Here is a 26,932-nt window from a genome sequence, read left to right as displayed (position 1 = left end):
AATCATTCAATTCTGATTGGAACGACCCCGCTCTAGTGTCAAAATTCTCGGACCGCGATGAATTCGGTTCATCGGTGGATAAGTCCATACGACAAGAACGTTCGCTCTCTCAACTACCGAATGGCATTCAGCTGATTGAATCAAATCGCATTCACTGATTCAATTCCCAGTACTGGATGCTTCCACTGAACGTCAAATGAACGTTCCAATATGAATGCTCTCGCACCCGACTCAGAACGCAAACATTTGTTCAATCTTGGTTCGTTCGCCTTCGGCACTCAGATTCAGTAGCGATTCATTCGGCCGTCGTTGCTTGCGTCGCTCGGTGCTCGGCTATTAGAAAGAATGGGCAATGAAAGTGGAAAGATTTTGCTTGGCTGGGGGAAAAGCACAATCGCATCAGATTGTGCGTGGATGTGAGTGAGGGATACGCAATAAATTAACCCATATCCGCCCAGCGTCCTATTTATAGGATAGATGCCCCGAACGCCCAGCGTCCTATAAATAGGACAGTCCTTTGGATGTGAATATCTCCAGAATTATGCAAAATTTTAGAATACTTTCTTCAGAGAAGATGTTCTCCACACCCATACCTTGCTCATAGTGCACAATATAGTATGTGACTGTTTCACTAGGTGGCGTAAACGATGCTGCAAAGAATGCATATTGTCACGATCTGTGAGCATCATTTCCAATGCGAAAAAAAAGTTATTTCCCTGGAATCTTGACAATGACTAATAATTTACAGTTCATTTCTTCGGCAGAGTTGTTAATCAATACATACAAAAGAAGATGTATGTGACGGGCTTGGTGGTCTAGTGGCTACCGCTTCTGATTCGTATGCAGAAGGTCATGGGTTCAATCCCTGGCCCGTCCTTTTCATCCTACTTTGTATCTTTCTATCCACTTTCTCTCGCTCTCTCTTCTCTACATATACAACTCATGTATATTCATATGTTCATAGCCATCGCTAGAACCAGAAACGAATTGAAAAAAGTCGTTTCCCTCCCTTCCAACTTCCACTTACAGCACAGTGTATATAACGCCTATAAGTTATGCAACCAAAGCGTGCTGTGCCGCTTGACCTTATTCACCTTATTCACCACACAATCTATCACGAATACTATAAATAACCCTATCCATGGATCGCATCACCGACCCAACGGTGACTCCCAGATCTCCCATCCTTTCCGTCAAACAAATACCTCAGTCCGTGCTGCGTTGTGGGGACGCAGAGTGCTCTCGGTCTCTAGTAGCAACAACCAGTACACTCTAACATTCCTTACCCTTCCCAGCTGACTATAAGGACTTGGCCGGCGCCGTTATTGATCAAATATGCATGAGCTGCTAAAATTGCACTTTGAGAATAAGTGGAATGTCCCAGCCCCTTATTCAGTTGGATCTCAGTGCAACTGGTACCAGTTCAGATCAATCACGGAGGAGCAACCATTGACATGTATAGTCAGAATTGATCGATCGATCGATCGATCGAAAAGAAGATGTATGTATGATTGTATGTTTATATGCTTGTATGTTTGTATGTTTGTCTATTTGTATGTTTATATGTATGTATGTATGTATATATGTATGCCGGAACATAGGCATAACTCTGAAATGTCAAGAAATTTCAATCAAATTTGGTATACACATTCCTTAAGATGTGGAGGGTGTAGCAAGGAAACTGAAATTCAAGATGGCGGCTTAGGTTCCAAGATGGCGGTCAAAACTCCAGAATATATGCTTTTTTACGACAGTGCTGCTTCGGATACTATGCAATATGGGTATCTATCGTTCGGGCTTGATGAGTAGAAGTCAAAAATCGATATTTTACGCCATTTTGAAATCCAAGATGGCGGACCATATCCAATATGGCGGCCACGGAATGGTAGTTTGATCTATAATACCATGCAATATGAAATGAGTAGAAGTCAAAAATCGACATTTGACCCTATTTCGAAAACAAAGATGGGTATCTATCGATCGGGCTTTATGAGTAGAAGTCAAAATCGATATTTGACCCTATTTTGAAATCAAAGATGGCGGATCATATCCAAGATGGCAGAATGGTAGTTTGAGCTATGATACTATATATTTTTTTTTATGATATTTTATATTTGTATGCACAAGAAAGCTTCTAGAAATTTCCTTCTAGAAGATTCTAGGATTTTCTTCATTGTATAAAAAAACTACTTTTTTTAGGAACGTGGCTAGCCACGTTGGGTCTGCTAGTACATATATAAAATATTTCACTCAGCATGGTGCACCTCTTTGGAAAGCGCCAGAAGGTATACTATAACATATCCAACATTAGCTTGTATATTACTGTTGTGGGTTCTAATTCATACAATGAAAGAAACTTCTAGATCTTTCTACGGGATTGATGCAGCAATGCAAAGATGCACCAATGCAAAAATGCAGCAATGCATCAAGAAATGATGAAACAATGCAGTGATGCAACAATACTATACACCAATGCAAAAATACAACAATGCACCAATGTACGACGGAACAATAGAAAGATAATACTTGTATTATCTATGATTTTTATTCACAGAATCTTCTAGAAGGAAACTTTTTAAAAGATTTCACGAAAGCCATTACATCAATGTATATGTGAAATATTCCACAGCATTGGGCATCTCATCGAAAAGCGCCAGAAGGTATACTTCCAAGCATCCACCTTTTGACTGTAAATTACTGTTGTAGGGTTCTAATCCATAGAATGGAAAGAAAATTCTAGAAACTGCTGAAATTGATTTAACAAAACAATGCTTTAAAAATCCTACGATGCATTGATGTACGACCAATGCAACGATGCATCAATGTAGATGTACCTATGCAATGATGCACCAATGGTATGATGCTCACCAATGCAGCGATGCACCAATGCAACGATGTACTAATTCAAATATACACCAATGCAACGCTGCACGAATACAGTAATCTGAACACTTTTTAATTTGACCCCCTCTAATCTGCACATCGTTCAAACTAAAAATGGTTCAAACGTCATTCTGCTCATGGAACGGGGTGAAACGGAACGCAGAATCAAAACAAAACAGCAAAAACGGTTACCATCAGTGTATTTTTTGATGTCCACAGGGTTACTAGAAGTTCAAATTAAAAAACGAGCCCCGTTGGTTTGCATGAGGTGTCGTTCAAACCAACGGGGGTAGACGGTATTCCATCAAATCGTGTAAGTTTTTTACAGCATAATTTTGTTATTATATGCGTATAAGAAAACATTTTATTTTCTCTGTTCGGGATTTAATCAAGTGATCAATGTTTGATATGGTCGTTTGTCCAGTGCATGTTATTCATGTGCAAGTTAGAATGTTTAAGGTTTTATGCTATTCAACTTAATTGCTAAAAGGATTCTGATTGAAAAGTTATGCTTTTTTCTTTGTCAGGCAAAACTAGATCCCTTAACGAAAATAGTGTGACATCAATTTCGATTGATACTCTTTTACCTAATATAAGGACTGTATCGTTGATTATGAGTACGCCTGAAAATTGCTGTATCTGAAACAAGGGGTTGGTCATTCAGCACACTTCATTTGTGCCGTGATTTTTGAGCGTGTGCCAATATGTGCCTAAACTGTGCCGGTTATTTTTCAGTGTGTGCCGAAGTGTGCCGAACGTGCCGGAGGTGTGCCGAAAGTGCCCAGTGGAATATTTTCTTAGAATGTTTTTACGCTAATTATAATCCTGTCTATTTTTGGTGAATGTTATTGGTCTAGTCGGTGTTTACCGACAAAATTCCACCCAGAACACTTGTCTAGAATCTGTATGAAGGGATTTTTTGCAATCGTAAGTATAATGACAGTTTGATTCCATACCGCAAGGTTGGATTTCTATGTTGTATGTGTGCCGCATGTGTGCCGGCATGTGTGCCGGCATGTGTGCCGGCATGTGTGCCGAGATGTGCCGGCATGTGTGCCGGGCATAATGTGCCGAATGACCAACCCCTTGATCTGAAAATGTTTTATTTGTTTTGTAAATTAAATTCAATTACATTGTTTATTGACCATCAGAAAAGCCCATGGTATCATTTTATATTTAATTTTTCGTGGATCTTGCCAGCTCTCGCACCTTCTTCTTGGTGTTCTTCATAAGGTTCGGAATAGAAAATAACTATTTTTTGTAGCAGACATTTTACGTGCAGCTCTAGAAATATAATTTTGACTTCAGTAAACAGTTGGTAATTCAATTATTATACAATTCACTCACAAGAAATAGTTTTTCCTAACTCGCACGACAATATTTGATTCATTAACTCTGCACTAGCTCTGACTCTAGAAAACGTATTATGATTTCTCAATTATTTCCTTCTATCAATCTCTATTAGTTTCTACTTACAGTTTGCTACACCTGGTCCACCCTGTTTCAACCAAATCAAACCTCGAGCTACTCTCACTTTCCGACAATCAACTTCGGCAACCTAGATAGAAAGGTTTTGATGACAATAACTTACGGTATCGCAAATTAGCGGCACTCTCTAAACACTAAATCTAATTAAATACTCGTAAATGACTTATTACTTGACTTCTAATTCGACATTGGATTGCGTCGAAGCTTTTCTATTGAATGAATACAATACCCCGATGTAAACATCAACAACATATCCAAACTCTATTGACCGGTCACACGAAGTCGCGGTGCGGAAATGAGATTCTCTTCTCACTCTGAGCGCAAGTGGGTCAGAGACCTACGCCGTCAACATAAGGTTTTGGACAACCGTTCCGTCGATGGTTTTGCTTGGGTTGGCCCAGTTTTTCTTCGATTTCTCCGAATTCGGAACATCAGTGCCACGCTTCACAGTGAAAAACTGTGCCCCTGAAAGTGCCTTGTTGTCCAATATGACATACGTTTCATCATCCATGATTATGCACATGTAATTTTTGCTCAAAACATCGTCGTACAGTTTCCGAGCCGGAGTTTTCACATAATCCGCTGTTTTGGGTAAGTCTTCAGGGCATTACGCTCCTTGGCGCGCTGAACCATACCAATAGTCGTTCCACACTTTTTTGCGCAATCTATGACCCGAATAAAAAATACAGTAGAAAAACCGAATGTTGTATTGTAACAGTACTATTTAGAACCATATTGTTACAATTAACACCACTGTAAAAATAAAAAATACAAAAACAATAAGATGTAATGTAGACACCATACAGTGAATTGTAAATAAGATTTTTACAATATACTATACGGGTTGTTAAGTATCGTAACAATATAAAAAAATATTTTTCTCCATATATATTTTTTTACAAAACCATACATTTTATTGTAAATGAATTGTTCGAAATACTGATACGTGGGCTTTAATATACCGTACATTGTATGGTACACGTATGGTTTCAAACAATAAAATGTACGGTAAATATATTGTTTTTAATTGTAATTTCACTACTGGTTATAAATTTAATCATGGTTTTGGAATGGTTCTCTTTTGTTATGTTGTATTGTTTTACATTAGATAAACCATATAATGTTATATTATCTCGTCATGTTCCTTCGATAATGGCAGTTCTAGCCAAACTAACCTAAACTCGTCTAAGTCTGAGTAGCCTCTGATTGCATTAACAGTTAAAGCTTAGGCTCCCATGTCCCACCAGCCAGATAACTGGGTTTTGCAAACTAAGCATTATTTGTGGCAACACTTTGAGCGGCATGATGGAACTATGCCTAGCGCGCTAAGTGTTATTAGACCACTAATGTAGTTGCATGAAGTGGGTGACGAGGTACATAAGTATCATTACAGCGTGCTTAACCGTTATTGCAATATTGAGGCTCCATTTTGACTGAACTATGAAATATGTACATAACAACTTATAAGAAAACTGTCAAGTTCGATTCAACTATAAGTTAGGTTAAAAAGCGAAGACGAACTTATATCAGAAGTCGTTTCAGTGTCCAGTCCAGTCCTTATGTTAAAAATGTCAAAGATAAATCGCATTTAATTCGGTTGTTGAACAAGGCAATTTCACATGAGAGAAGAAGAGAAAGAATAGTGTTGAACTCATCCACTGATTTACGGTAATCTGGCCTGCGTCTTTCCGGGTTGACCTACATTCGTATTCCTCTCATCGCACTCTACATACCTAGCCCACCATATCTCTTGGATATGCAGTCATTAGAACACCTGGTTTACCACTTTATTTAAACATTTTATTGACTTTAAATAGATGTTTCAACTTATTCACTTTTTTCTCTTTCATTTCCTTTGCAACAAAAATGTCACGAACATCAACAAAACAAAGCACGGAAAAAATCATAAACTGAATAAATAATTGAAAATGCACGGAAAAAGATTGCTTCGGAATAGTAAATGGTTCAAACGTAAGAAAAACAGTATAATATATTGTTACTTAAAGATCGGATGTAAATGTATAGTAGCTACCAATGTGCAAAGCTTTTAGCGAACCATTCCATTACAATACACTATATTGTAGCTGGTACACTGTATGGTACAGGAATGGTTTTCACCAAATACCCTATGGTTAGTTTTTATCCGGGGATGAATACCTCCTTTTTTCTTTTGAAGATTTTGCAAATTTTGCTGTCCAAATTTGACTTGGACGCACCTGGTTTTCTGTCGCGTCCGGGTGAGTTCATCAGTGTGTTATGCATACCGAATCGTTTGACAGCATTTTGGACAGAAAAAACGCTAACACCTCCAACTTTTGCTAATTTTCTTAGCGATAATCATTTTTCATAGCAGTACCTGATCACAATCGATTTTCGCTTCTCATCCGTAAACACTCGCGTTGCTCCACTTGAGGAAAAACTTTAACTTTTAATGAAGGTTATCTTTTGTTTACAACGCTAGCAACACATAAACCCACAGCAGTTGTCAAAATAAGACTTAGTCTTTTTAATACAGGGCCTCAGAGATGTACTCATAATTAACGATACAGTCCTCACAGACAAACAGACGTAACACTCTGATATTTTGCATCGTACACCGATTTAACGGTCTATTTGAAAATTGGATAGTTGGCCAACTGACCACCCGTGGCGCTCGCATCGTTTTTGCTCGAGTTTGACGTTTGCCCACTACCGCCACCTAGTTGATGGTCAGCCAAACTCAGTCCTTTTAGCATTGGGCGAACATGTTTCCGTGACTATGATATGATTCGAAAAATGTTCGAAGTGTTACGTATGTTTGTCTGTGCAGTCCTTATGATGAATATTGTGTACTTATTAGAGACATCTTTTCTCGTAGATATCGGCGAAAATTTTGTAATAAAAAAACCTATACGCTTAAATAATCAGGCTTATTCTGCGCGGCGTGTGAGGTGAGACGAGTCGAATGAGGTGACAAAAGTCGACTCGCCCCATTTGATTTACATTAGTCGTCTCACGTCACGTGAGACGAAACCGTCCGTCTCACCTCACACGCCGCGCAGAATAAGCCTGAATACATACTTGCCGAATTTTTGTTTCTTTTTGCCGAGGTCAGCACAATCAAGTAATGTTTTAATGCCGAAAATCAGTATAACAGTCTCATATTGATTTGAATTGAAATCAACACTCAGATAGCTCAATCCGGAAAGTAAAAATATGTGTATACATAAAGAATTTTGACGTTTCTTGGGGATCGCAATCGGTTGGCGCCACAGATTGGTGGGTGAAGGGGTGAGGAAGAGAATGAAACTGTTTTGACTTTCCCCCACGAAACGTCAAAATCCGAACCGGTTGGATATGCCCGCTGCCGCCATTACCGCTCGCGGATAAGTGGATACATTCTTTTCTCAAATAATTAATTCAATAATCTCAATCTTCTACAGTTACACCAGATTTTTTTTGAACTGGTCGGTTTTCGCTATTGCAACAGGATCAAAACTGACTAAGTTATAGCAAAAAAAACGACCCGCGCAAAACAAAAAGCGGGTGCATTTTATCTTTCCGCTCTTATAGATGAAACAATCATTTCACTACCCACATCCAAAGAAGCGCTTCAACATACAAGCGACTTCATCGATCAAATCACGCGAGTCGTTGATGCGCACGAAATAGGCGAAAAAGGATGTGAAAACAACATGCGCACCCTCATTGAAAACCTCATGCACTATGACCTATCAAACATCCCTCTTCTCATCTCATAACTTATCGCATCCGATCGCATCTCACCTTACCCACTATGGTCACAGCCTTAGGCAATCTAGCGCTCATCACCCTTCTCTCTCAAGCAGACACAGAAGATAGCAATTTTTTGTTTAATATTTTCATACGGAAACGTTTCCGTGTGAAAACAAACCTTTCCTCCTCGGGAGCGAAACAGAGAAAGGAGATCAAACGTCAGATAGCCTTATATCGTTTTTCTATGGAATGGCTGTATATATGGCTGCACCGGTGTAGCACGAAAATAAAAAACGAGCATTTTCGTGCAAAAGTGCTACACCGGTGTAGCACCGCCGCAAAAACGAAAACGACATAAGCTTTGATGTTTTATTCGCCCCCAAACGTCACCACCCCACCGCAAAATCGCTGCCGTAGAACGATCGACGCGCCACCATTTTTCGAATGTTGGAGAGCACCGGTACCTTTTTAGTGGTGTTGCTTCACCGTAAACAACACCGCGAAGAAGGTACCTACACCCTCCACTATTCGAAAGATGGTGGCGCGCCTATCGTTGCAGTTTATCGTTTGACAGTCAATAGGGTCAATAGTGATGATATGATAGCCAGCGGGGCAGCGCGGACGTCAACCACGAATAGATGAGCCGTAGTCCACATGAATTTGACATGTTTGGGAAATTGACACTTTTGGGCACTCTGACAGATCTGGGATGTGCACGACATTAGAGAATTAGTCATTACCATAAGTTATTACTTAAGTAAAACGTGTAAAACTTGCAAAGGGTTCTCAAAATTTTAGCGTGCAATCGTTCGAAATTACACGACAACGCGGAGATAGCAAATAAATCAGTAAGAAATTGTGTAATGCATCAATTTACAGCACAAACAATTTTGGACGTGTTTTTGTTGTGAGCTACGGTGATTTTGGCTTTTGCTGGCCCCCTGATGATAGCTAAAGACACTGTATGCTAAAGACACGAAATCTGATGATTGTTGCTATTGATGATGATTGTCGCGTGATGACGATGATGCTGTCGAGCAATGCTTTTAAAGCGCGTTTGACAGGTCTCCTGCTCGATTGGAATGACATTGACAGCAAATTTGGAATTCCAATTGGAACATTTCGTGTCTTTGCCGTCTTTGCATATAGACGAGTGCACCGATGAACTGAATTCATCGCGGTCCGAGAATTTTGACACTACAGCGGGGTCGTTCCCAATCAGAATTGTTCAATTCTGATTGGAAATCTTTCACTTCTGATTGGAAGCGACCCCGCTCTAGTGTCAAAATAGACGAGTGCACCGATGAACTGAATTCATCGCGGCCCGAGAATTTTGACACTATTGATTAATGCACCAAGCGGTAAGAAGAAGAGTTTTGACATCCAAGCGGTGTGCCGTTTACATCCATCGACCAATCAGCGACGAGGATCTAATCGACGGCACACCGCTTGGATGTCAAAACTTCTTCTTCTTTTCGCTTGGTGCATCAATCAATAGCGGGGTCGCTTCCAATCAGAAGTGAAAGATTTCCAATCAGAATTGAACAATTCTGATTGGGAACGACCCCGCTGTAGTGTCAAAATTCTCGGACCGCGATGAATTCAGTTCATCGGTGCACTCGTCTATTCTCGGACCGCGATGAATTCAGTTCATCGGTGCACTCGTCTATGGACTTATCCATCGATGAACCGAATTCATCGCGGTCCGAGAATTTTGACACTAGAGCGGGGCCGTTCCAATCAGAATTGGACGATTCTGATTGGAACAGACCCCGCTCTAGTGTCAAAATTCTCGGACCGCGATGAATTTAGTTCATCGGTGGATAAGTCCATAGTGTCTTTAGCGACGACGCAGCACCGTCGGTTCATCGGTGACGATGACAGCTGGACTGGGCGACGACGACGACGATGACGATTGAAAACATTGTTTACAAACTTCACCTGAAAATTTCAATTGAAATTGAAAATGTAGGGCCCTGGTGCTGTATTTGTATTTCTTAATAGCACATAGCACCTCCGCCCATTGTAGTTGTATACTGTGCGGTAGTTTGTCGACAATGTCTTGGATCAGACGGTGATCTTGAAGTAATGACGCCTTCTTCAGCGCTCTCATGCTGTTAACCCTCTACTTTCCGGTTGCTCTAGAGCACCATCGATTTTCGACGAACTCCGGACAAACGGAATTAGATGAATATGATGCAATAATTTTTAGAAAATGGTTATAACCTCATAAGGTTAACCCAACTACTACCTACTTGTTTCAATAGTTCAACTATTGATAAACAATCAACAACCTATTGATTTACAACCAACATTTTTTTCATTGATTTCGAAAAATTTAGCCAATTTGCAATAACTTTTGTTCTACCACTTTTTTTCGGAAACGCTTTTTTGGCATAGATATATAGCCGTTCAAAGTCGTGGGAAGGAAAGGGTAAACAAGATTTTCGAAATTTCCAAAATTCTCTTCCAATCGTCCCATGACCTTCAGAACGTTCATGGGGTCCAACATCAGTTGTTGCACACTCTTGGCAGCTGGTCCTTGGAGAACTGAATGAAGCCTTGTCAGATTCTCCAGATCGCTAAACTGACCTTCTCTGGTGGTGTGATCATAAATTTGCTTGAATTTCGGCCAATCCTTTGCCGCACCAGAGAAGGTAGGTAGTTGTAATAGTGCCTGACGTTTCAAATGTACTATGATGCTATCAGAAATTATTCCCGATAGTGTATATATAGTGTAGTATAGTGTATATATAGTGTAGTGTAGCATATAGTGTCTTTAATGATAGCCAAATCTCGCTTGTAAGGTTAATACGTGGATAACACGATTGATCACATGGCCCCAGTCAGTGCCCTGAGTTTCTCATGGATGTTAATAATTTCATTTTTTTTTTTCTTTCAGCCGCCCTTAAGTTCCACAAATTTTCTCTTTGAAATGGATAAAACAACCCAAGACGTGATCGAACAAATTCTGTCGGCTCGCAAACTAGGAATGACGGGATCAGTGAAAATATCCGGTGCAGGCGCTATCCTTGCCGAAGTCCCATCCGATATGAATGCCTCACAGTTGAACCGTTATCGCCGACAGTTTCTCACGTACATGAAAATGCACACAACGGCAACGATTACGATTGATAAAATCCCTTCTATGTTTGTACAGTTCTTAAATTCCAATTTCAAATAAAAAGCAACACAGCATGAAAGATTGATGTCGCATTGAGTTGTTTTCTTGTTATACCTCCAATCTAATCGGCGCCGTCTGGCTTTTGACAAACTAGAAATATGCTTTTGTACTCGCTTTGGTGCATAGAGGTAGGGTTCTGTGCGTATTTGGTCACAACGTCGGTTTTGTTTTTCTGAAAATGGTATTAGTCGTGTTAGGACAACTGCAACTAGAAATTGCTTCAGAATACTTACAAGTATGGTAAAACCTACGGAACGAATGATGATGATCAGATCCTCGTAAGTGGGTTCTATGCTATTTTCGCTAGGGACATCGCTGAAGTGATATAATAGTGGCCCTAAATTCACCCAAATACCTCCTGGTTTCAATATGTTGTAAATGACTTCGACAAACTCGATTACGTTGTTGGCACAGTCAATGAAGAAGCTTGTAGCCACACAGCTCCAGTAGTTGGCATCTCGGTAGACCTACAAATCGTATATTCAGGTTACTTTCCTATAATATCATCCTATTTTATGAACACATGTCATGATGAAATTTGACATAGAAATATGACACAATATTCTTATTCTTCTTCTTCTTTATGGCTCGACATTCTCACTGGAACTTGGCCTGCCTCTCATCAACTTAGTTCTCCTTTTGCATTTCCACAGCTTTTAATTGAAGGGCTTTCTTTGCCTGCCATTGCATGAATTTGTATATTGTGAGGCAAGGACAATGATACACTATGAACTTATCCACGATGACGTCACATGCCAACTGACAGCATGCTGTGAAACGGTAACTGCGGGCCGTGTTTACTAAAATCACTGCTCACATCTTGCATCCGGCGAGATCCGGTGAACATTCAGTGAACTTTCGGTCGCTTGATGTTCATGAATATGTCATTTTTTGTAAACAGTGCCCGCAGTTACAGATGAAAAGAAGAAGCAATCCAGAGGAAAAAGAAGACCGTGGAAAAGTCCATGCCTAGTGAGTCGAGAAAAATTTCCTGACAACAGGGAACGTCCATAAATTCCGTCACGCAAAAATCGACCATTTTCAGCCCCCCTGCCCGCTATGACATACTTTTTGTGTGGGACCTCTGAAATTTTTGTATGGGTCGTCACGCTTTGTTGAACCCCCCTCCCCCCTCAAAACGTGACGTAATTTATGGACGTTCCCTTGAGGGTGAAAAAACGAAAAAAAAACTACGGCTAAAACCTTGGACACATTGGTGGTGTACGTATGTACCAGGGTACAGTACAATTATCTTCAAATGAGTTTCATACTGATCATTGTCTTCAATCAAGATAGACTTGGAATAATTTTCTTGACAACTTGTACCATGGTACGAATACCACCAATGCACCAGTCTGTCACTGATATAACTCAACAATCAAGGGGTATAACAATACAGACACTATGGACTTTTCCACGGTCTTCTTTTTCCTCTGGATTGCTTCTTCTTTTCATCTGTAACTGCGGGCACTGTTTACAAAAAATGACATATTCATGAACATCCAGCGACCGAAAGTTCACTGGATGTTCACCGGATCTCGCCGGATGCAAGATGTGAGCAGTGATTTTAGTAAACACGGCCCGCAGTTACCGTTTCACAGCATGCTGTCAGTTGGCATGTGACGTCATCGTGGATAAGTTCATAGACGAGTGCACCGCCCGCTGGAAGTTCACTCGGGCAGCGAATTTTGACACCACAGCGGGGTCGACTCTCAACAACTTCTACCCAGCTAAATATTTGTTTAATTTATTGTAACTAGTTTTCACGATGAAGTTGCAAAAATATGAGCTTGTGCATTAAGTATATGCATATGCACAGACAAACAGACGTCTTACTCTACTCACTTCTCATCGTCACCCTTTTTAACGGTTAGTTCAAATATTTAGTGGTTCGCAAATCGCTCGATCACGGCGCTCGCATCGTTTTTGCTCCTGTTTGACGTTTGCTCACTACCGCCACCTACTGAGTGGTTTGCGTAACACAGCCTGATTAGCATTGGGCGCTTATGTTTTCATGACGATGATTTTTATCGCAATTTGTCCCAAGTGATACGTCTGTTTGTCTGTGGCATATGCATCACTTTATATGGAAATTCATGTAAGAAATCAAAGAAAAAAAATATCAGCGATTTTGGTAATGCATCTCTGAGTAGAAGTTGTTGAGAGTCGACCCCGCTGTGCTGTCAAAAAATTTCAGGCTTAGTGAACTCAATGAACTTATCCACGATGACGTCACACGCCAACTGACAGCATGCTGTGAAACGGGCCGTGTTTAATCACTGCTCACATCTTGCATCCGGCGAGATCCGGTGAACATTCAGTGAACTTTCGGTCGCTGGATGTTCATGAATATGTCATTTTTTGTAAACAGTGCCCGCAGTTACAGAAGAAAAGAAAAAGCAATCCTGAGGAAAAAGAAGACCGTGGATAAGTCCATGAACTTATCCACGATGACGTCACATGCCAACTGACAGCATGCTGTGAAACGGTAACTGCGGGCCGTGTTTACTAGAATCACTGCTCACATCTTGCATCCGGCGAGATCCGGTGAACATTCAGTGAACTTTCGGTCGCCTGATGCTCATGAATATGTCATTTTTTGTAAACATGAACTTATCCACGATGACGTCACATGCCAACTGACAGCATGCTGTGAAACGGTAACTGCGGGCCGTGTTTACTAAAATCACTGCTCACATCTTGCATCCGGCGAGATCCGGTGAACATTCAGTGAACTTTCGGTCGCTTGATGTTCATGAATATGTCATTTTTTGTAAACAGTGCCCGCAGTTACAGAAGAAAAGAAAAAGCAATCCTGAGGAAAAAGAAGACCGTGGATAAGTCCATTGGAACATTTCGTGTCTTTGCATATATGAACTTATCCACGATGACGTCACATGCCAACTGACAGCATGCTGTGAAACGGTAACTGCGGGCCGTGTTTACTAAAATCACTGCTCACATCTTGCATCCGGCGAGATCCGGTGAACATTCAGTGAACTTTCGGTCGCTTGATGTTCATGAATATGTCATTTTTTGTAAACAGTGCCCGCAGTTACAGAAGAAAAGAAAAAGCAATCCTGAGGAAAAAGAAGACCGTGGATAAGTCCATTGAGGGATTTGCACAAAAGTGCACGCGGCCTATCGCTTCCGAAAGGTACAGCCGCGGTTTTCACTCCCTGTTTACTTCATCCTTATGGGAAATAACATTGCGGCGTTTCCTACGGTGCGGCTGTTCCTTTCGAAAACGATAGACCGCGTGAACTTTTGTGCAAAGCCCCTTTTTGAAACATTTCAACGGCCGCGCGGTGTTTACGTTTCAAGAAATCTGACAATAGTGTCTTTATCCATTATGACTAACCTGAAGAAAATCGCCAGCCACCATATTCATCGTCCCCTTCGGTGGGAACTTAGTGGGACTAATGTCGGGGAACGTGATGGCTTCAGTTTGATTGTTCCCAGAGAGATTGTTGACGTTTTGGTGTACCCAAGGGTAGAAGGTGCACTGATTCTCGATAACGCATCTGACGAAAGAAAAAAAAACATGTAAATTTGAAAAAAAAAAATGGATATTGTAATTTTACCTGTTCAATACGAAGTTCGATGCAATGAGCATAAACAACGAAAACTCATTGCCCTCACAGTAGTACCCTTTGGAAGCAATGTCATAAATTAGTCTACCTAATCCAGCACCAGGTATCAAAATTTTGACGTTTTCTATTTTACTAAAATAATGCATCAACCAAATATAAAAGCTCAAATGAAATACATAATATCTATAGTTACCATTTCCGGGGATTGAAGAAAAAGATGATTTCGTCGATGATTGGCTTATAGCACTGTTCTCGTTCTATGTGTCCTTCGGCAGACCAATCTCGAAAAATTTGCTTCAGAGTAATTTGCACCTGAAAACATAAAAACATGTGATAATAAAAAAGATCAAACACATTTAATACTTATGTGGCCGGCAGGGTACCCGGGTACCTTTTTCAATTTCAAATCTCGATATTTTAATGGTTATTGAGACTAGGATTTTGAAACTCTGTTAGATCTTAGAACTCGTCAATATACATCTATTAATGGGGTTGACCGAATTTTAAAGTGAGGAGGGGCAGGGGGAGGGGCTCCTGCATTTTTTTATTACGTGGAAGGCCGGCAGGGTACCCGGGTACCCACGAAATTGAAATGATCATATCTCCGTCAATTTTTCATCGATTTTGGAAATCTTTAGCTCATTCAACTTAGAAACTCATCATCTATCGGGAAAATATTTGGTTAGACCGATCTAATTATCGTGGTTTTCGGAAAACCCATATTTTTGGAAGCATGTCCTTATACCATATTGAAACCCACATTGTTAAGGCTAGGATACCTTAAAGTGTTTATGGTCAACCATGGCCCCACGGGAAGCGTGTTCCGAAATCACAGTTTCAAGTCAACACGTTTTATGATTCCAGGCCGGTCAGATACAATATGCCAAAGCAATTTTACGATGCTTGGTACCGAAATTGCTACTAACCTACCGAAAATCCCGTATATTGTATTGTATAAAAACATGGATCCGGAAATCCAGATTTTCCGGTACCTATGGTGATCGGACCGGTCCAACCAAATACGATCTCGATAGATAATGAGTTTCTGAGTTAAATGAGGCAAAAAATTTTAAAATCGGTGGAAAAATCGCTGAGATATGATCATTTCCATTTCGTGGGTACCCGGGTACCCTGCCGGCCTTCTACGGGTGTTTTTTTGCTGGCCACACTACGGTTAACTAATTTTTGCAATTCGGCACTGTAATCAGGGATGGCATCAAATAGGGGTAGGCGGAGCAATATGGACACCCTAAGGTTTTTGCCAACTTTACCTGGCAAGATGTCAAAAAAGTTTAGTTTTTTGATACATTTATCCTTTTAAAGTCTATTTAGCATCTATTGCATAAGAATGCTCACGAAGAAAAATGATTTATCCACTTCAAAAAATGTTATGAAAAATGTTAGTTTTTCATGACCGTCTTCAAGCATACGGGGCAGAATGGACACTAGGCCGTCCCTTATTTTGCAAAATTTAGAAATGTTATAAGTTCGTTAGTGGAAAATGATCGTTTTAGCTAAAAAATGATCGTGTCAAAATTTGAAGTCCGTATCTCAAGGCTAAGTGGTCCCTCAAGGGGCCTAAAGTTGTCAAAAATTGTATGGGACCAAAAAAACATGAAATTTTTTTCGACAAAAAAATACGCCATTCCGCTGAAACCGGTGTTTTTGAGACCCTAAAGGGCCAAAAATGTGCTTAGATTTGCGATATCTCTACTCGTTTCCAAGATATTGACAAAAAACAACTGAAAAATCAGCATTTTTGACCATTTTTTTAAATTCCGAAGGAAACTTACCTTATTTTGTTCAATAACTCAAAAACGAGTAGAGATATCGCAAATCTAAGCACATTTTTGGCCCTTAAGGGTCCTAAAATCACCGGTTTTAGTAGAATAGCGTATTTTTTGTCGAAAAAAAAATGTCATGTTTTTTTGGTCACATACAATTTTTGACAACTTTAGGCCTCTTCAGGGACCACTTAGCCTTGAGATACGGACTTCAAATTTTGACACGATCATTTTTTAGCTAAAACGATCATTTTCCACTAACGAACTTATAACATTTCTAAATTTTGCAAAATAAGGGACGGCCTAATGGACACCCCCATGGCGCAATATGAACACCATGAGATTTTTACGAATTTCGTACATTATTTACATCTATAAAGCCATTTCATTACAAAACAACTATTATGGATGAATAATACGCCGAAGTAGTTCATTTTTGTTCAGTTAATTTAAATTCAGGCTGTTTTGAATAAAGCTTCGTTTTTTTTCTAGTTTGTTTATTCAAGGCTCATTTGTTTTTTTCTAAAACTTTACGGAGCCGAGAGTCACAAAGAATATTTTGTTATTCTAAAAATCAATTTAAAACTATCTAATATAGGGTCCTACGAACGCATTTTTCCTCGGGGCAGATCCAGATCCAGAGCTCTTCTTCTTCTTCTTCTTATTTCTGGCGAGCCGACACCGTTCGGCATCAGCTCTAGTTTAACGTCCGCCTATTTCTGGTACTAAGCCTAAACACGGACGGTCAGGGAGACATCCACACACACCTGACACCCTACATATCGAACCCATCAACACATGGGCCGGGACCTACGGCTTTACTTCCTATCCGAGGGAAGGCGTGATCAGATATTTTTGTCTCAGAAATACCGACGGCGTCGACTAGGATTGAACCTAGACCGACTGGGGTGAGAGGCAACCACGCTTACCACTACACCACCGACGCCGCTGATCCAGAGTTCGATCGGGATGCCGCGAATTTAGCGCGCCGCTGATTGGCCCTTGAGTTTGCCATCACTTCTTGAACTGCTTTAGCCATTTCTTCCAGCTCCTCCCTTGCTTTTTTCTGTCGCATCTCTTTATCCGATTCGGTTGCCTTTCCGAAGACTGGTGATTGTTTTTCTCCTTCTAATGATTCCATGGATCCGATTTCCTCTTCTTCCAGAATTTCCACGATTTCGTCTTCCGCTGCTCCAGGCGACTTTTCTGCATACTCCATTCCTGACAAAACTCCAGCATATGAACTGGGATTTGACGTTCCCAGGTGTGCCGTTTTCTTCTCTCTACGGTTTGTGTTTTGTGGACAGGCGTCTTTTCGGTGTCCCACTCCTCTACACAAGAAGCAAGTGTCCTTAAGTCCATAATAAAATATCCTTCCTTTCCTATTACCGACGTCCACTGATGGTGGGATATCCTGTTTTACGTCAATGTACACGCCGCGTACACCGGTGTATACAGGTGGTCTAGGCTAAAGACACTGTATGCTAAAGACACGAAATCTGATGATTGTTGCTATTGATGATGATTGTCGCGTGATGACGATGATGCTGTCGAGCAATGCTTTTAAAGCGCGTTTGACAGGTCTCCTGCTCGATTGGAATGACATTGACAGCAAATTTGGAATTCCAATTGGAACATTTCGTGTCTTTGCATATAGTGTCTTTAGCCTAGGCCCAAGCCCGCCGGAAATTTTTCGCGTACGATGCGTTCCACCTTGCCGAACGGCTCGAGAGCTTGCGATAAATTATTGTCGCCCAATTCCGGAGGCAGATCAAATACTCTGACGTAGTGCATGTTTGTACCTGCGATACACATACGAACTTCCACTGGCTCGCTACTTGAGTAGGTAAACTTTTGTACCTCCGAGTTGTTTCCAAGCGATTCCATCATTGCCTCTCGGGTGATAAATTTTACAAATAACGAGCGATCATTTGCCGTCTTGTAAGCCGTCTCCATTAGCTTTGGATCCACATTCAACTGCTTCATGGACTTATCCACGGTCTTCTTTTTTCCCCGAGTTGATTCTTCTTTTCTTCTGCAAAGGACTTATCCACGGTCTTCTTTTTCCTCAGGATTGCTTCTTCTTTTCTTCTGTAACTGCGGGCACTGTTTACAAAAAATGACATATTCATGAACATCCAGCGACCGAAAGTTCACTTAATGTTCACCGGATCTCGCCGGATGCAAGATGTGAGCAGTGATTTTAGAAAACACGGCCCGCAGTTACCGTTTCACAGCATGCTGTCAGTTGGCATGTGACGTCATCGTGGATAAGTTCATTGCTTCTTCTTTTCATCTGTAACTGCGGGCATTGTTTACAAAAAATGACACATTCATGAACATCCAGCGACCGAAAGTTCACTGGATGTTCACCGGATCTCGCCGGATGCAAGATGTGAGCAGTGATTTTAGAAAACACGGACCGCAGTTACCGTTTCACAGCATGCTGTCAGTTGCCGTGTGACGTCATCGTGGATAAGTTCATGAACTTTCCTCTTGCAAAAAAGGCAAGTTTCACCAAAAGTTTCCACGAAATCCCTTTGATTTCGGGAGCGTATGTTATCTACATGATGTTGGCATTGAAAGTGCCACGCGGGAAGTGGATTTTCCTAGAGAAGGAAATAATTTTGTAAATTTAATTGGAAAACAAATATTTCCGTAGGGCCGACCTGCCACAAAAAAAAAACAAAAATTTTTACATTTGTTTCTAACATAACCAGTCAGAAGATACATGTTTGTTTCAAAAATGGATTGAATTTGCTTCAAATGTTACGTTCGATTTGCTCCAAACAGTTTTATTTTTGTTGCCAGAACAAATTGACAATTTATTTGAGTTTACCTGAAATATTTTTGATTTTACCATGCTTTTTTCTGCGTGTTCTAGAAAATAAAGTAAGTTGTTGAGTTGACGAGCTGAAGGAAAGTCTTTTTCTTCACGTTGTGCAATCCGAACGTTGATTAATAGATCAGCAGAACAGTCTTCACCAGGCATAGAATCCAAGTTTGTGACTACTAGCCCGAAGTTCCTTGTTCGTTGTTTGATTTGATCAACCAATCCGAAAGGGGTTAAGGAAAAATGGCAACATTAGAAATATTTTGAATATTTTGGTGGCTCCAGAGAGGATCAGAAACTTTATAATTAACACCAAAGGCCATTGCCGTCTATGCACTGAACCAGATTCAAAGGATGATATGGTTGCATGTGACGAGTGCATGGCATGGTTACATATCTGTTGTGCCGGGTTAAAGGAAAAACCGGGCAAGAATGATCCCTGGAACTGTGGGAAATGCAGTGAACGTGCTGCATTAGCCCAAAGGGTAGCGGAATTAAGCGATGCTCTTTCCAAGGTAGCAATTGGACAACCCTGAGATGAACCAGCCTGGGGCTGAAAATCTCATAAATAGACATAAAAAAAAAATTGGACAACCTACAACCGCGACCACAACGGCAACATCTTCAACAACAACGGCTTCCACATCAACAACAGCCATTACTTCCCAAGCATCGGGAATAATTTCTGATAGCATCATAGTACATTTGAAACGTCAGGCACTATTACAACTACCTACCTTCTCTGGTGCGGCAAAGGATTGGCCGAAATTCAAGCAAATTTATGATCACACCACCAGAGAAGGTCAGTTTAGCGATCTGGAGAATCTGACAAGGCTTCATTCAGTTCTCCAAGGACCAGCTGCCAAGAGTGTGCAACAACTGATGTTGGACCCCATGAACGTTCTGAAGGTCATGGGACGATTGGAAGAGAATTTTGGAAATTTCGAAAATCTTGTTTACCCTTTCCTTCCCACGACTTTGAACGGCTATATATCTATGCCAAAAAAGCGTTTCCGAAAAAAAGTGGTAGAACAAAAGTTATTGCAAATTGGCTAAATTTTTCGAAATCAATGAAAAAAATTTTGGTTGTAAATCAATAGGTTGTTGATTGTTTATCAATAGTTGAACTATTGAAACAAGTAGGTAGTAGTTGGGTTAACCTTATGAGGTTATAACCATTTTCTAAAAATTATTGCATCATATTCATCTAATTCCGTTTGTCCGGAGTTCGTCGAAAATCGATGGTGCTCTAGAGCAACCGGAAAGTAGAGGGTTAACAGCATGAGAGCGCTGAAGAAGGCGTCATTACTTCAAGATCACCGTCTGATCCAAGACATTGTCGACAAACTACCGCACAGTATACAACTACAATGGGCGGAGGTGCTATGTGCTATTAAGAAATACAAATACAGCACCAGGGCCCTACATTTTCAATTTCAATTGAAATTTTCAGGTGAAGTTTGTAAACAATGTTTTCAATCGTCATCGTCGTCGTCGTCGCCCAGTCCAGCTGTCATCGTCACCGATGAACCGACGGTGCTGCGTCGTCGCTAAAGACACTATAGACGAGTGCACCGATGAACTGAATTCATCGCGGTCCGAGAATTTTGACACTACAGCGGGGTCGTTCCCAATCAGAATTGTTCAATTCTGATTGGAAATCTTTCACTTCTGATTGGAAGCGACCCCGCTCTAGTGTCAAAATTCTCGGACCGCGATGAATTCAGTTCATCGGTGCACTCGTCTATATGCAAAGACACGAAATGTTCCAATTGGAATTCCAAATTTGCTGTCAATGTCATTCCAATCGAGCAGGAGACCTGTCAAACGCGCTTTAAAAGCATTGCTCGACAGCATCATCGTCATCACGCGACAATCATCATCAATAGCAACAATCATCAGATTTCGTGTCTTTAGCATACAGTGTCTTTAATGTAGGCCCCTGTACAGCACAACCCTCTGTGAGATAAAGATGTACTGAATAAAGCTGTGATAAAGAGAATGATCACAGCAGGCGATATAGCGCATTTGAATGTGATGCGAACTGTCAAGCAGACAATGTGAGCATCCCTGCTTGCGTAGCAACAGCTCCAGGCGACGAAGCGGGAGCCACAATGCTGTGTCGACTTCGACTTCGACTGAACGGATCCGTCATTGTACTAAAACGGCGTGAACGGATCCGTCATTGTACTAAAACGCAGACGGATGCGTTAAGGTGAAACATCAGGAAATCCCATTGCAATTTTGCATACAAACTTTAGAAGCACAAATCTGACGAACAAAGCATCGAACCGAGCCGCACTTGTTTATCCTGGCTTTGCTCACTAGCAAAAAGAGGCAGCTTTTACAAATTGAACTCATTTGTTTACGAATTTTCAAGATTGGTGCTCTTGAAAACGTGAGTAGGGGACCAAGTCGGCCATTGTGGCAGCCATATTTGTATTCTCTGATGTTTCTCCTTAAAGCAAAGCGAAGACGGCTAATAACAAGACCCAGCACAAAGGAAGTTAGGCGTTCGACACTGTTAGGCATTTGTTAGATATGTTGCTCATCGAAAATTTCTGGAGAGCATAAATCATAACCCCGAAATTATGCTCAGTGTTCGATTCTTTCGCGCATTGTTGACAGTTGCCTGAACGGCAGTTAAAAAAATAACTTTGTTGATTGCGGCAGCGTTCGTCGGTCGGAAAAATGATAAAAATTGCGCGTTTCAATTAGTTAAAACCGTAACAACCTGGTAAGAACCATTTCAGTCGTTCCGTCGTCCGACCCGTCAGCTCCTCGCCGCTGCTACTGGCCAATAAGTCCGGTTCGTTCTCGTCGTACCGTTGCCGGAACCAGTCATCTCCAAAACAGTGTTCGATTCCGTTAAGTTTGGCCTCATCGTGTCGGTGAGTCATTTTAATTTTAATTTGATTTATTTTTCATTTAATTTTTATTTAATTTTTATATAATTTTAAATAAATTAAAATCAAATTTTACTAAAATTTTAAATAAATTTTCATCAAATCTTATTAAAATTTTAACAAAATTTAATAAAATTTTAACAAAATTTAATAAAGTTTTAAAAAAACTTTAATAAAATTTAAATAAAATTTTAATAAAATTTTAATAAAATTTTAATTAAATTTCAATTAAATTTTAATTAAATTTTCATTTTTTTTTAAATTTTAATAAAATTTTAATAAAACTTTAATAAAATTATAATAAAATTGTAATAAAATTTAAATAAAATTTTAATAAAACTTTAATAAAACTTTAATAAAATTCTAATAATTTTTTTATAAAATTTAAATAAAATTTGAATAAAGTTTTAATAAATTTAATTTTAATAAAATTTTAATTAAATTTTAATAAAATTTTAATAAAATTTTAATTTAATTTGAATTCAATTTTTATCTAATTTTAATTAAATTTTAATTAAATTTCAATTAAAATTTAATTAAATGTTAATTAAATTTTAATAAAATTTTAATTAAATTAGCGTTAAATTTTAATTTAATTTTAATTCAATTTTGTTTTGATTTTAATTTAATTTCAATTTAATTTTAATTTAATTTTAATTTAATTTTAATTTAATTTTAATTTAATTTTAATTTAATTTTAATTTAATTTAAATTTTAATTTAATTTTAATTTAATTTTAATTTAATTTTAATTTAATTTTAATTTAATTTTAATTTAATTTTAATTTAATTTTAATTTAATTTTAATTTAATTTAAATTTTAATTTAATTTTAATTTAATTTTAATTTAATTTTAATTTAATTTTAATTTAATTTTAATTTAATTTTAATTTAATTTTAATTTAATTTTAATTTAATTTTAATTTAATTTTAATTTAATTTTAATTTAATTTTAATTTAATTTTAATTTAATTTTAATTTAATTTTAATTTAATTTTAATTTAATTTTAATTTAATTTTAATTTAATTTTAATTTAATTTTAATTTAATTTTAATTTAATTTTAATTTAATTTTAATTTAATTTTAATTTAATTTTAATTTAATTTTAATTTAATTTTAATTTAATTTTAATTTAATTTTAATTTAATTTTAATTTAATTTTAATTTAATTTTAATTTAATTTTAATTTAATTTTAATTTAATTTTAATTTAATTTTAATTTAATTTTAATTTAATTTTAATTTAATTTTAATTTAATTTTAATTTAATTTTAATTTAATTTTAATTTAATTTTAATTTAATTTTAATTTAATTTTAATTTAATTTTAATTTAATTTTAATTTAATTTTAATTTAATTTTAATTTAATTTTAATTTATTTTCAATTTAATTTTAATTTAATTTCAATTTAATTTTAATTTAATTTCAATTTAATTTTAATTTAATTTAATTTATTTTTTTATTTAATTCAAACTCAAATTCAAGTTTAAATTAAAGTTAAAATAAAATTAAAATAAAAGTTAAATTTAAAATTGAAATTGAACAGGCTCCGAGTTTTTTTTTTATTGAATTTGTTTCGTCCAGCTTTCATTCGAGGCAAGAGTACGGTTGTAGTAGTGAACGTCGACAAAAGTTCACAACTACAATCATACTTCTTGCTCGGATGACAGCTGGAATGAAAACAAGCAGCATAAAATTTATGCCTAACATTTGTCTAACAGCCCATAGTAAAACATGTCTAACGTTAGTCTAATGTTAGACTAACAAACATGTTTCGAATTTGCAACATGTCTAACAAAAGTGTGTCATATCTGTCTAATTTTAGACTAACATTAGCCAAAAGTGAGACAAAAAGTTAGCCTAACATGCTGGCCAGTTAGTCTCACATTAGGCTAATGTTAGGCTAACCCTCCGTAAAGACACTGTATGCTAAAGACACGAAATCTGATGATTGTTGCTATTGATGATGATTGTCGCGTGATGACGATGATGCTGTCGAGCAATGCTTTTAAAGCGCGTTTGACAGGTCTCCTGCTCGATTGGAATGACATTGACAGCAAATTTGGAATTCCAATTGGAACATTTCGTGTCTTTGCATATAGTGTCTTTAACCCTCCGTACTGGGGACAGACATCTACCCTCTTGCTCCATATACTTTGGAAGCTACAAGCACACTAGCGCCGCGAACGACTTCAGGGAACAACATCATGAATAAGTGTGCGTGCGATGCTACAAGTTCCGTGTACGTATTAGCATGTACACGCACACATTCATGTTCTAATGTTCCTGTGAATCGTTGAGGGCGTTTCAACCATGTCGCCTGCGACAGGGTGGAAGCTGTCTGTCTTGTTATTAGCCGTCTTCGAGCAAAGACTGCCCACAATGCTGCGTTGCGTCGTGCGTTTGTTTACATTGGTGATGGAATTTATTCGCGGATATGGAATTTCAACCGGAATCAACATAGAAATCAGATTTCTGCAGCCGGACTGCATAAATCATTACCAGAATCTGGAATTGAATAGTCGAATCGTAGCAGCCGCTAGTGTGGTCAATATAATCATGGATTATTTGGGAAAATTGTGAAATTTCATCTGGAAACCGATCGCTGATGGTGCGGTGCTTCATAAACTTTTCTGCCGCAGTGATTGTGAGAAGGAACTTGTTGTGGCATTGTTCCGGCAGGAACTTTTTCTGGACTTCTCATAACAGGAAACCCTCCTGAGACTCCTTTTGTAGGAATTCTCTGTTTTGAATTTGTGGATTCCTTCAGAAATACCATTTGTATTTCCTCCGGACGACGCTTCGAAACATCCACAAGAGTTGGGAATTCCCTCGGGAATTCCGTAATGAATTTCACGATTAGTTGCATTTCGAACTCGAAAGTTTTTAGATAATCACTCCCGGAATTCAACGGGAATTCCTTCAAGTTCAGGTTCAGGAGTTTATTTGAGAATTTTACCAACACTTCTTTAGTAAGTTTCTTCAGAAGTTCCCTCAAAATATCCTCTAGATCATTCAGGATTCTTGTTTTCAAAGGTTTCTCGGGAATTTGTCCTATAGTTTCTTCAACAAGTACTTTAAAAGTTTCTGAAAAATCCCCTAGGAGTTCCATGGCGAATTCCTCTAGTGCCATGGAGAATTTGTCCAGCAAATCCATTGGGAATTCCTTCAGGACTTCCATTGAGAATTTTCCCCAGAGTTTAATTAAGCATTCCTTCAAGAAGTCTATTGGGAATTTCTCCAGAAATTCCTTTAATAAATCCTATATAAATAGCAATTGCTTCTGGAGTTTCTTCCAGCATTTCTCAAACAGTTCTTAAAGAAATGGTTTTAGTAATTTTCTGAAGAATTTTTACAGGAGTTGTTTCAGGCTTTTTTTTAAGTTTTTTTTGCGTGTTTCTCCAGTAGCTCTCTCAATAATTACTACAGAATTCCCTTGGAACACCCCCCAGGAGTTTCTTTGGGAATTTCTCCAAAAGCTCCATCGGTGATATCTCCAGGAGTTCCATCGTAAATTCCTTCAGGTGCTGCATCGGAAAATCTTTTAAAAAATCCTAGGATCTAGTAGGAGTTCCTCCAGGAGTTCCATTCGGGATACTTCCAGGATTTCTATAACAGTTTCTTCATAAATTCCTTATAGAATTCTTCCAGGAGATTGTTTGAAAATTTCTTCAATAGATCTTTAGGAGAATTTTTGGGAAGGTCTCTCAAGAAATTCACCACGAATTCCTAAAGGATTTTTTTTCCAAAATTCTTTTCGGGTATTTATCCAGTAGTTCATTAAACAATTATTTCATAAGTTTCTTAAAAAGTCCCCCTTCGGGAAGTTCTCCACAAAACCCATCGGAGGAGTTCCATTGTGATTTTTTTTTAATTTTCATTAGGAACTCCTCCAGGAATTCTATTGGGAATTACTGCACGTGTTCTAGTAGAAATTCCTCCAGGAAAGCCCATCGAGAATTCCTTCAGGGGTTCTATATAAAATTCCTCCAGTAGTTCCTTTGGAAGTTCTTCGTGGATTCCTCCGGGATTTTTTTTTGGGATTTTTCCAGGAATTCCATCTGAAATTTCTTCAAGAACTCTTTCGTGGATTCCGTTGGAGATTCCACTTAGAATTCCTTCGGAGAATCCTATACAAATTCCATTGGAGATTCCTCCAAGAATTCTTTCGGGGATTCCTCCGGAGATTCCTTCAAGAATTCCTACGCAAGTTTCCCCAGGAATTCTTTAAGGGATTCCTCCGGGAATTCTTTCGGAGATTTTTCCCCATATTCCTTCGGCGATTCTTCCAGAAGTTCTATCTGGGATTGTTCAAGGAATTCCATTTGGGATTTTTCAACAAATTCCATCTGGAATTGAGAATGCCTTCTGGGGTTTTCTTTCAGGAATTCCTCCGTGAATTCCTTAAGAAATTCCTCCGGGAATTCCTCCAGGATATCCCCTGGGGATTTCGCTAGAAAATATTTCACGAATTCCTGTAGGAATTCTTCCAGAAATTCCTTTGGAAACTCTTCCAGGAATTCCATTAGGAATATTTCCAGGACTACC

The 26,932-nt window shown here is 38.6% G+C and overlaps 1 protein-coding gene and 1 long non-coding RNA gene across 2 annotated transcripts in view; both read right to left on the bottom strand.

The window, feature by feature from the left end:
- LOC134291294 (uncharacterized) overlaps window positions 1-26,932 on the bottom strand; it is a 229,880-nt gene that overhangs the window by 41,883 nt on the left and 161,065 nt on the right. The window lies entirely within an intron of this gene.
- Window positions 11,291-26,932, bottom strand: part of LOC109416703 (carnosine N-methyltransferase) — a 50,773-nt gene continuing 35,131 nt past the window's right edge. Inside the window, exons 3-7 of the mRNA XM_019690764.3 lie at window positions 15,056-15,174; window positions 14,854-14,994; window positions 14,631-14,793; window positions 11,503-11,736; window positions 11,291-11,441 (exon numbers count right to left, since the gene is read on the bottom strand). Coding sequence (XP_019546309.2) covers window positions 11,331-11,441; window positions 11,503-11,736; window positions 14,631-14,793; window positions 14,854-14,994; window positions 15,056-15,174 — 768 coding nt within the window. The 3' untranslated portion in view covers window positions 11,291-11,330. The remainder of the gene's footprint in view (window positions 11,442-11,502; window positions 11,737-14,630; window positions 14,794-14,853; window positions 14,995-15,055; window positions 15,175-26,932) is intronic.

Source organism: Aedes albopictus, chromosome 3, assembly GCF_035046485.1.
Source record: "Aedes albopictus strain Foshan chromosome 3, AalbF5, whole genome shotgun sequence".
NCBI lineage: Eukaryota > Metazoa > Arthropoda > Insecta > Diptera > Culicidae > Aedes > Aedes albopictus.
The sequence above is the reverse complement of the archived record's forward strand: the minus strand, read 5'-3'. Positions and strand labels throughout refer to the sequence as shown.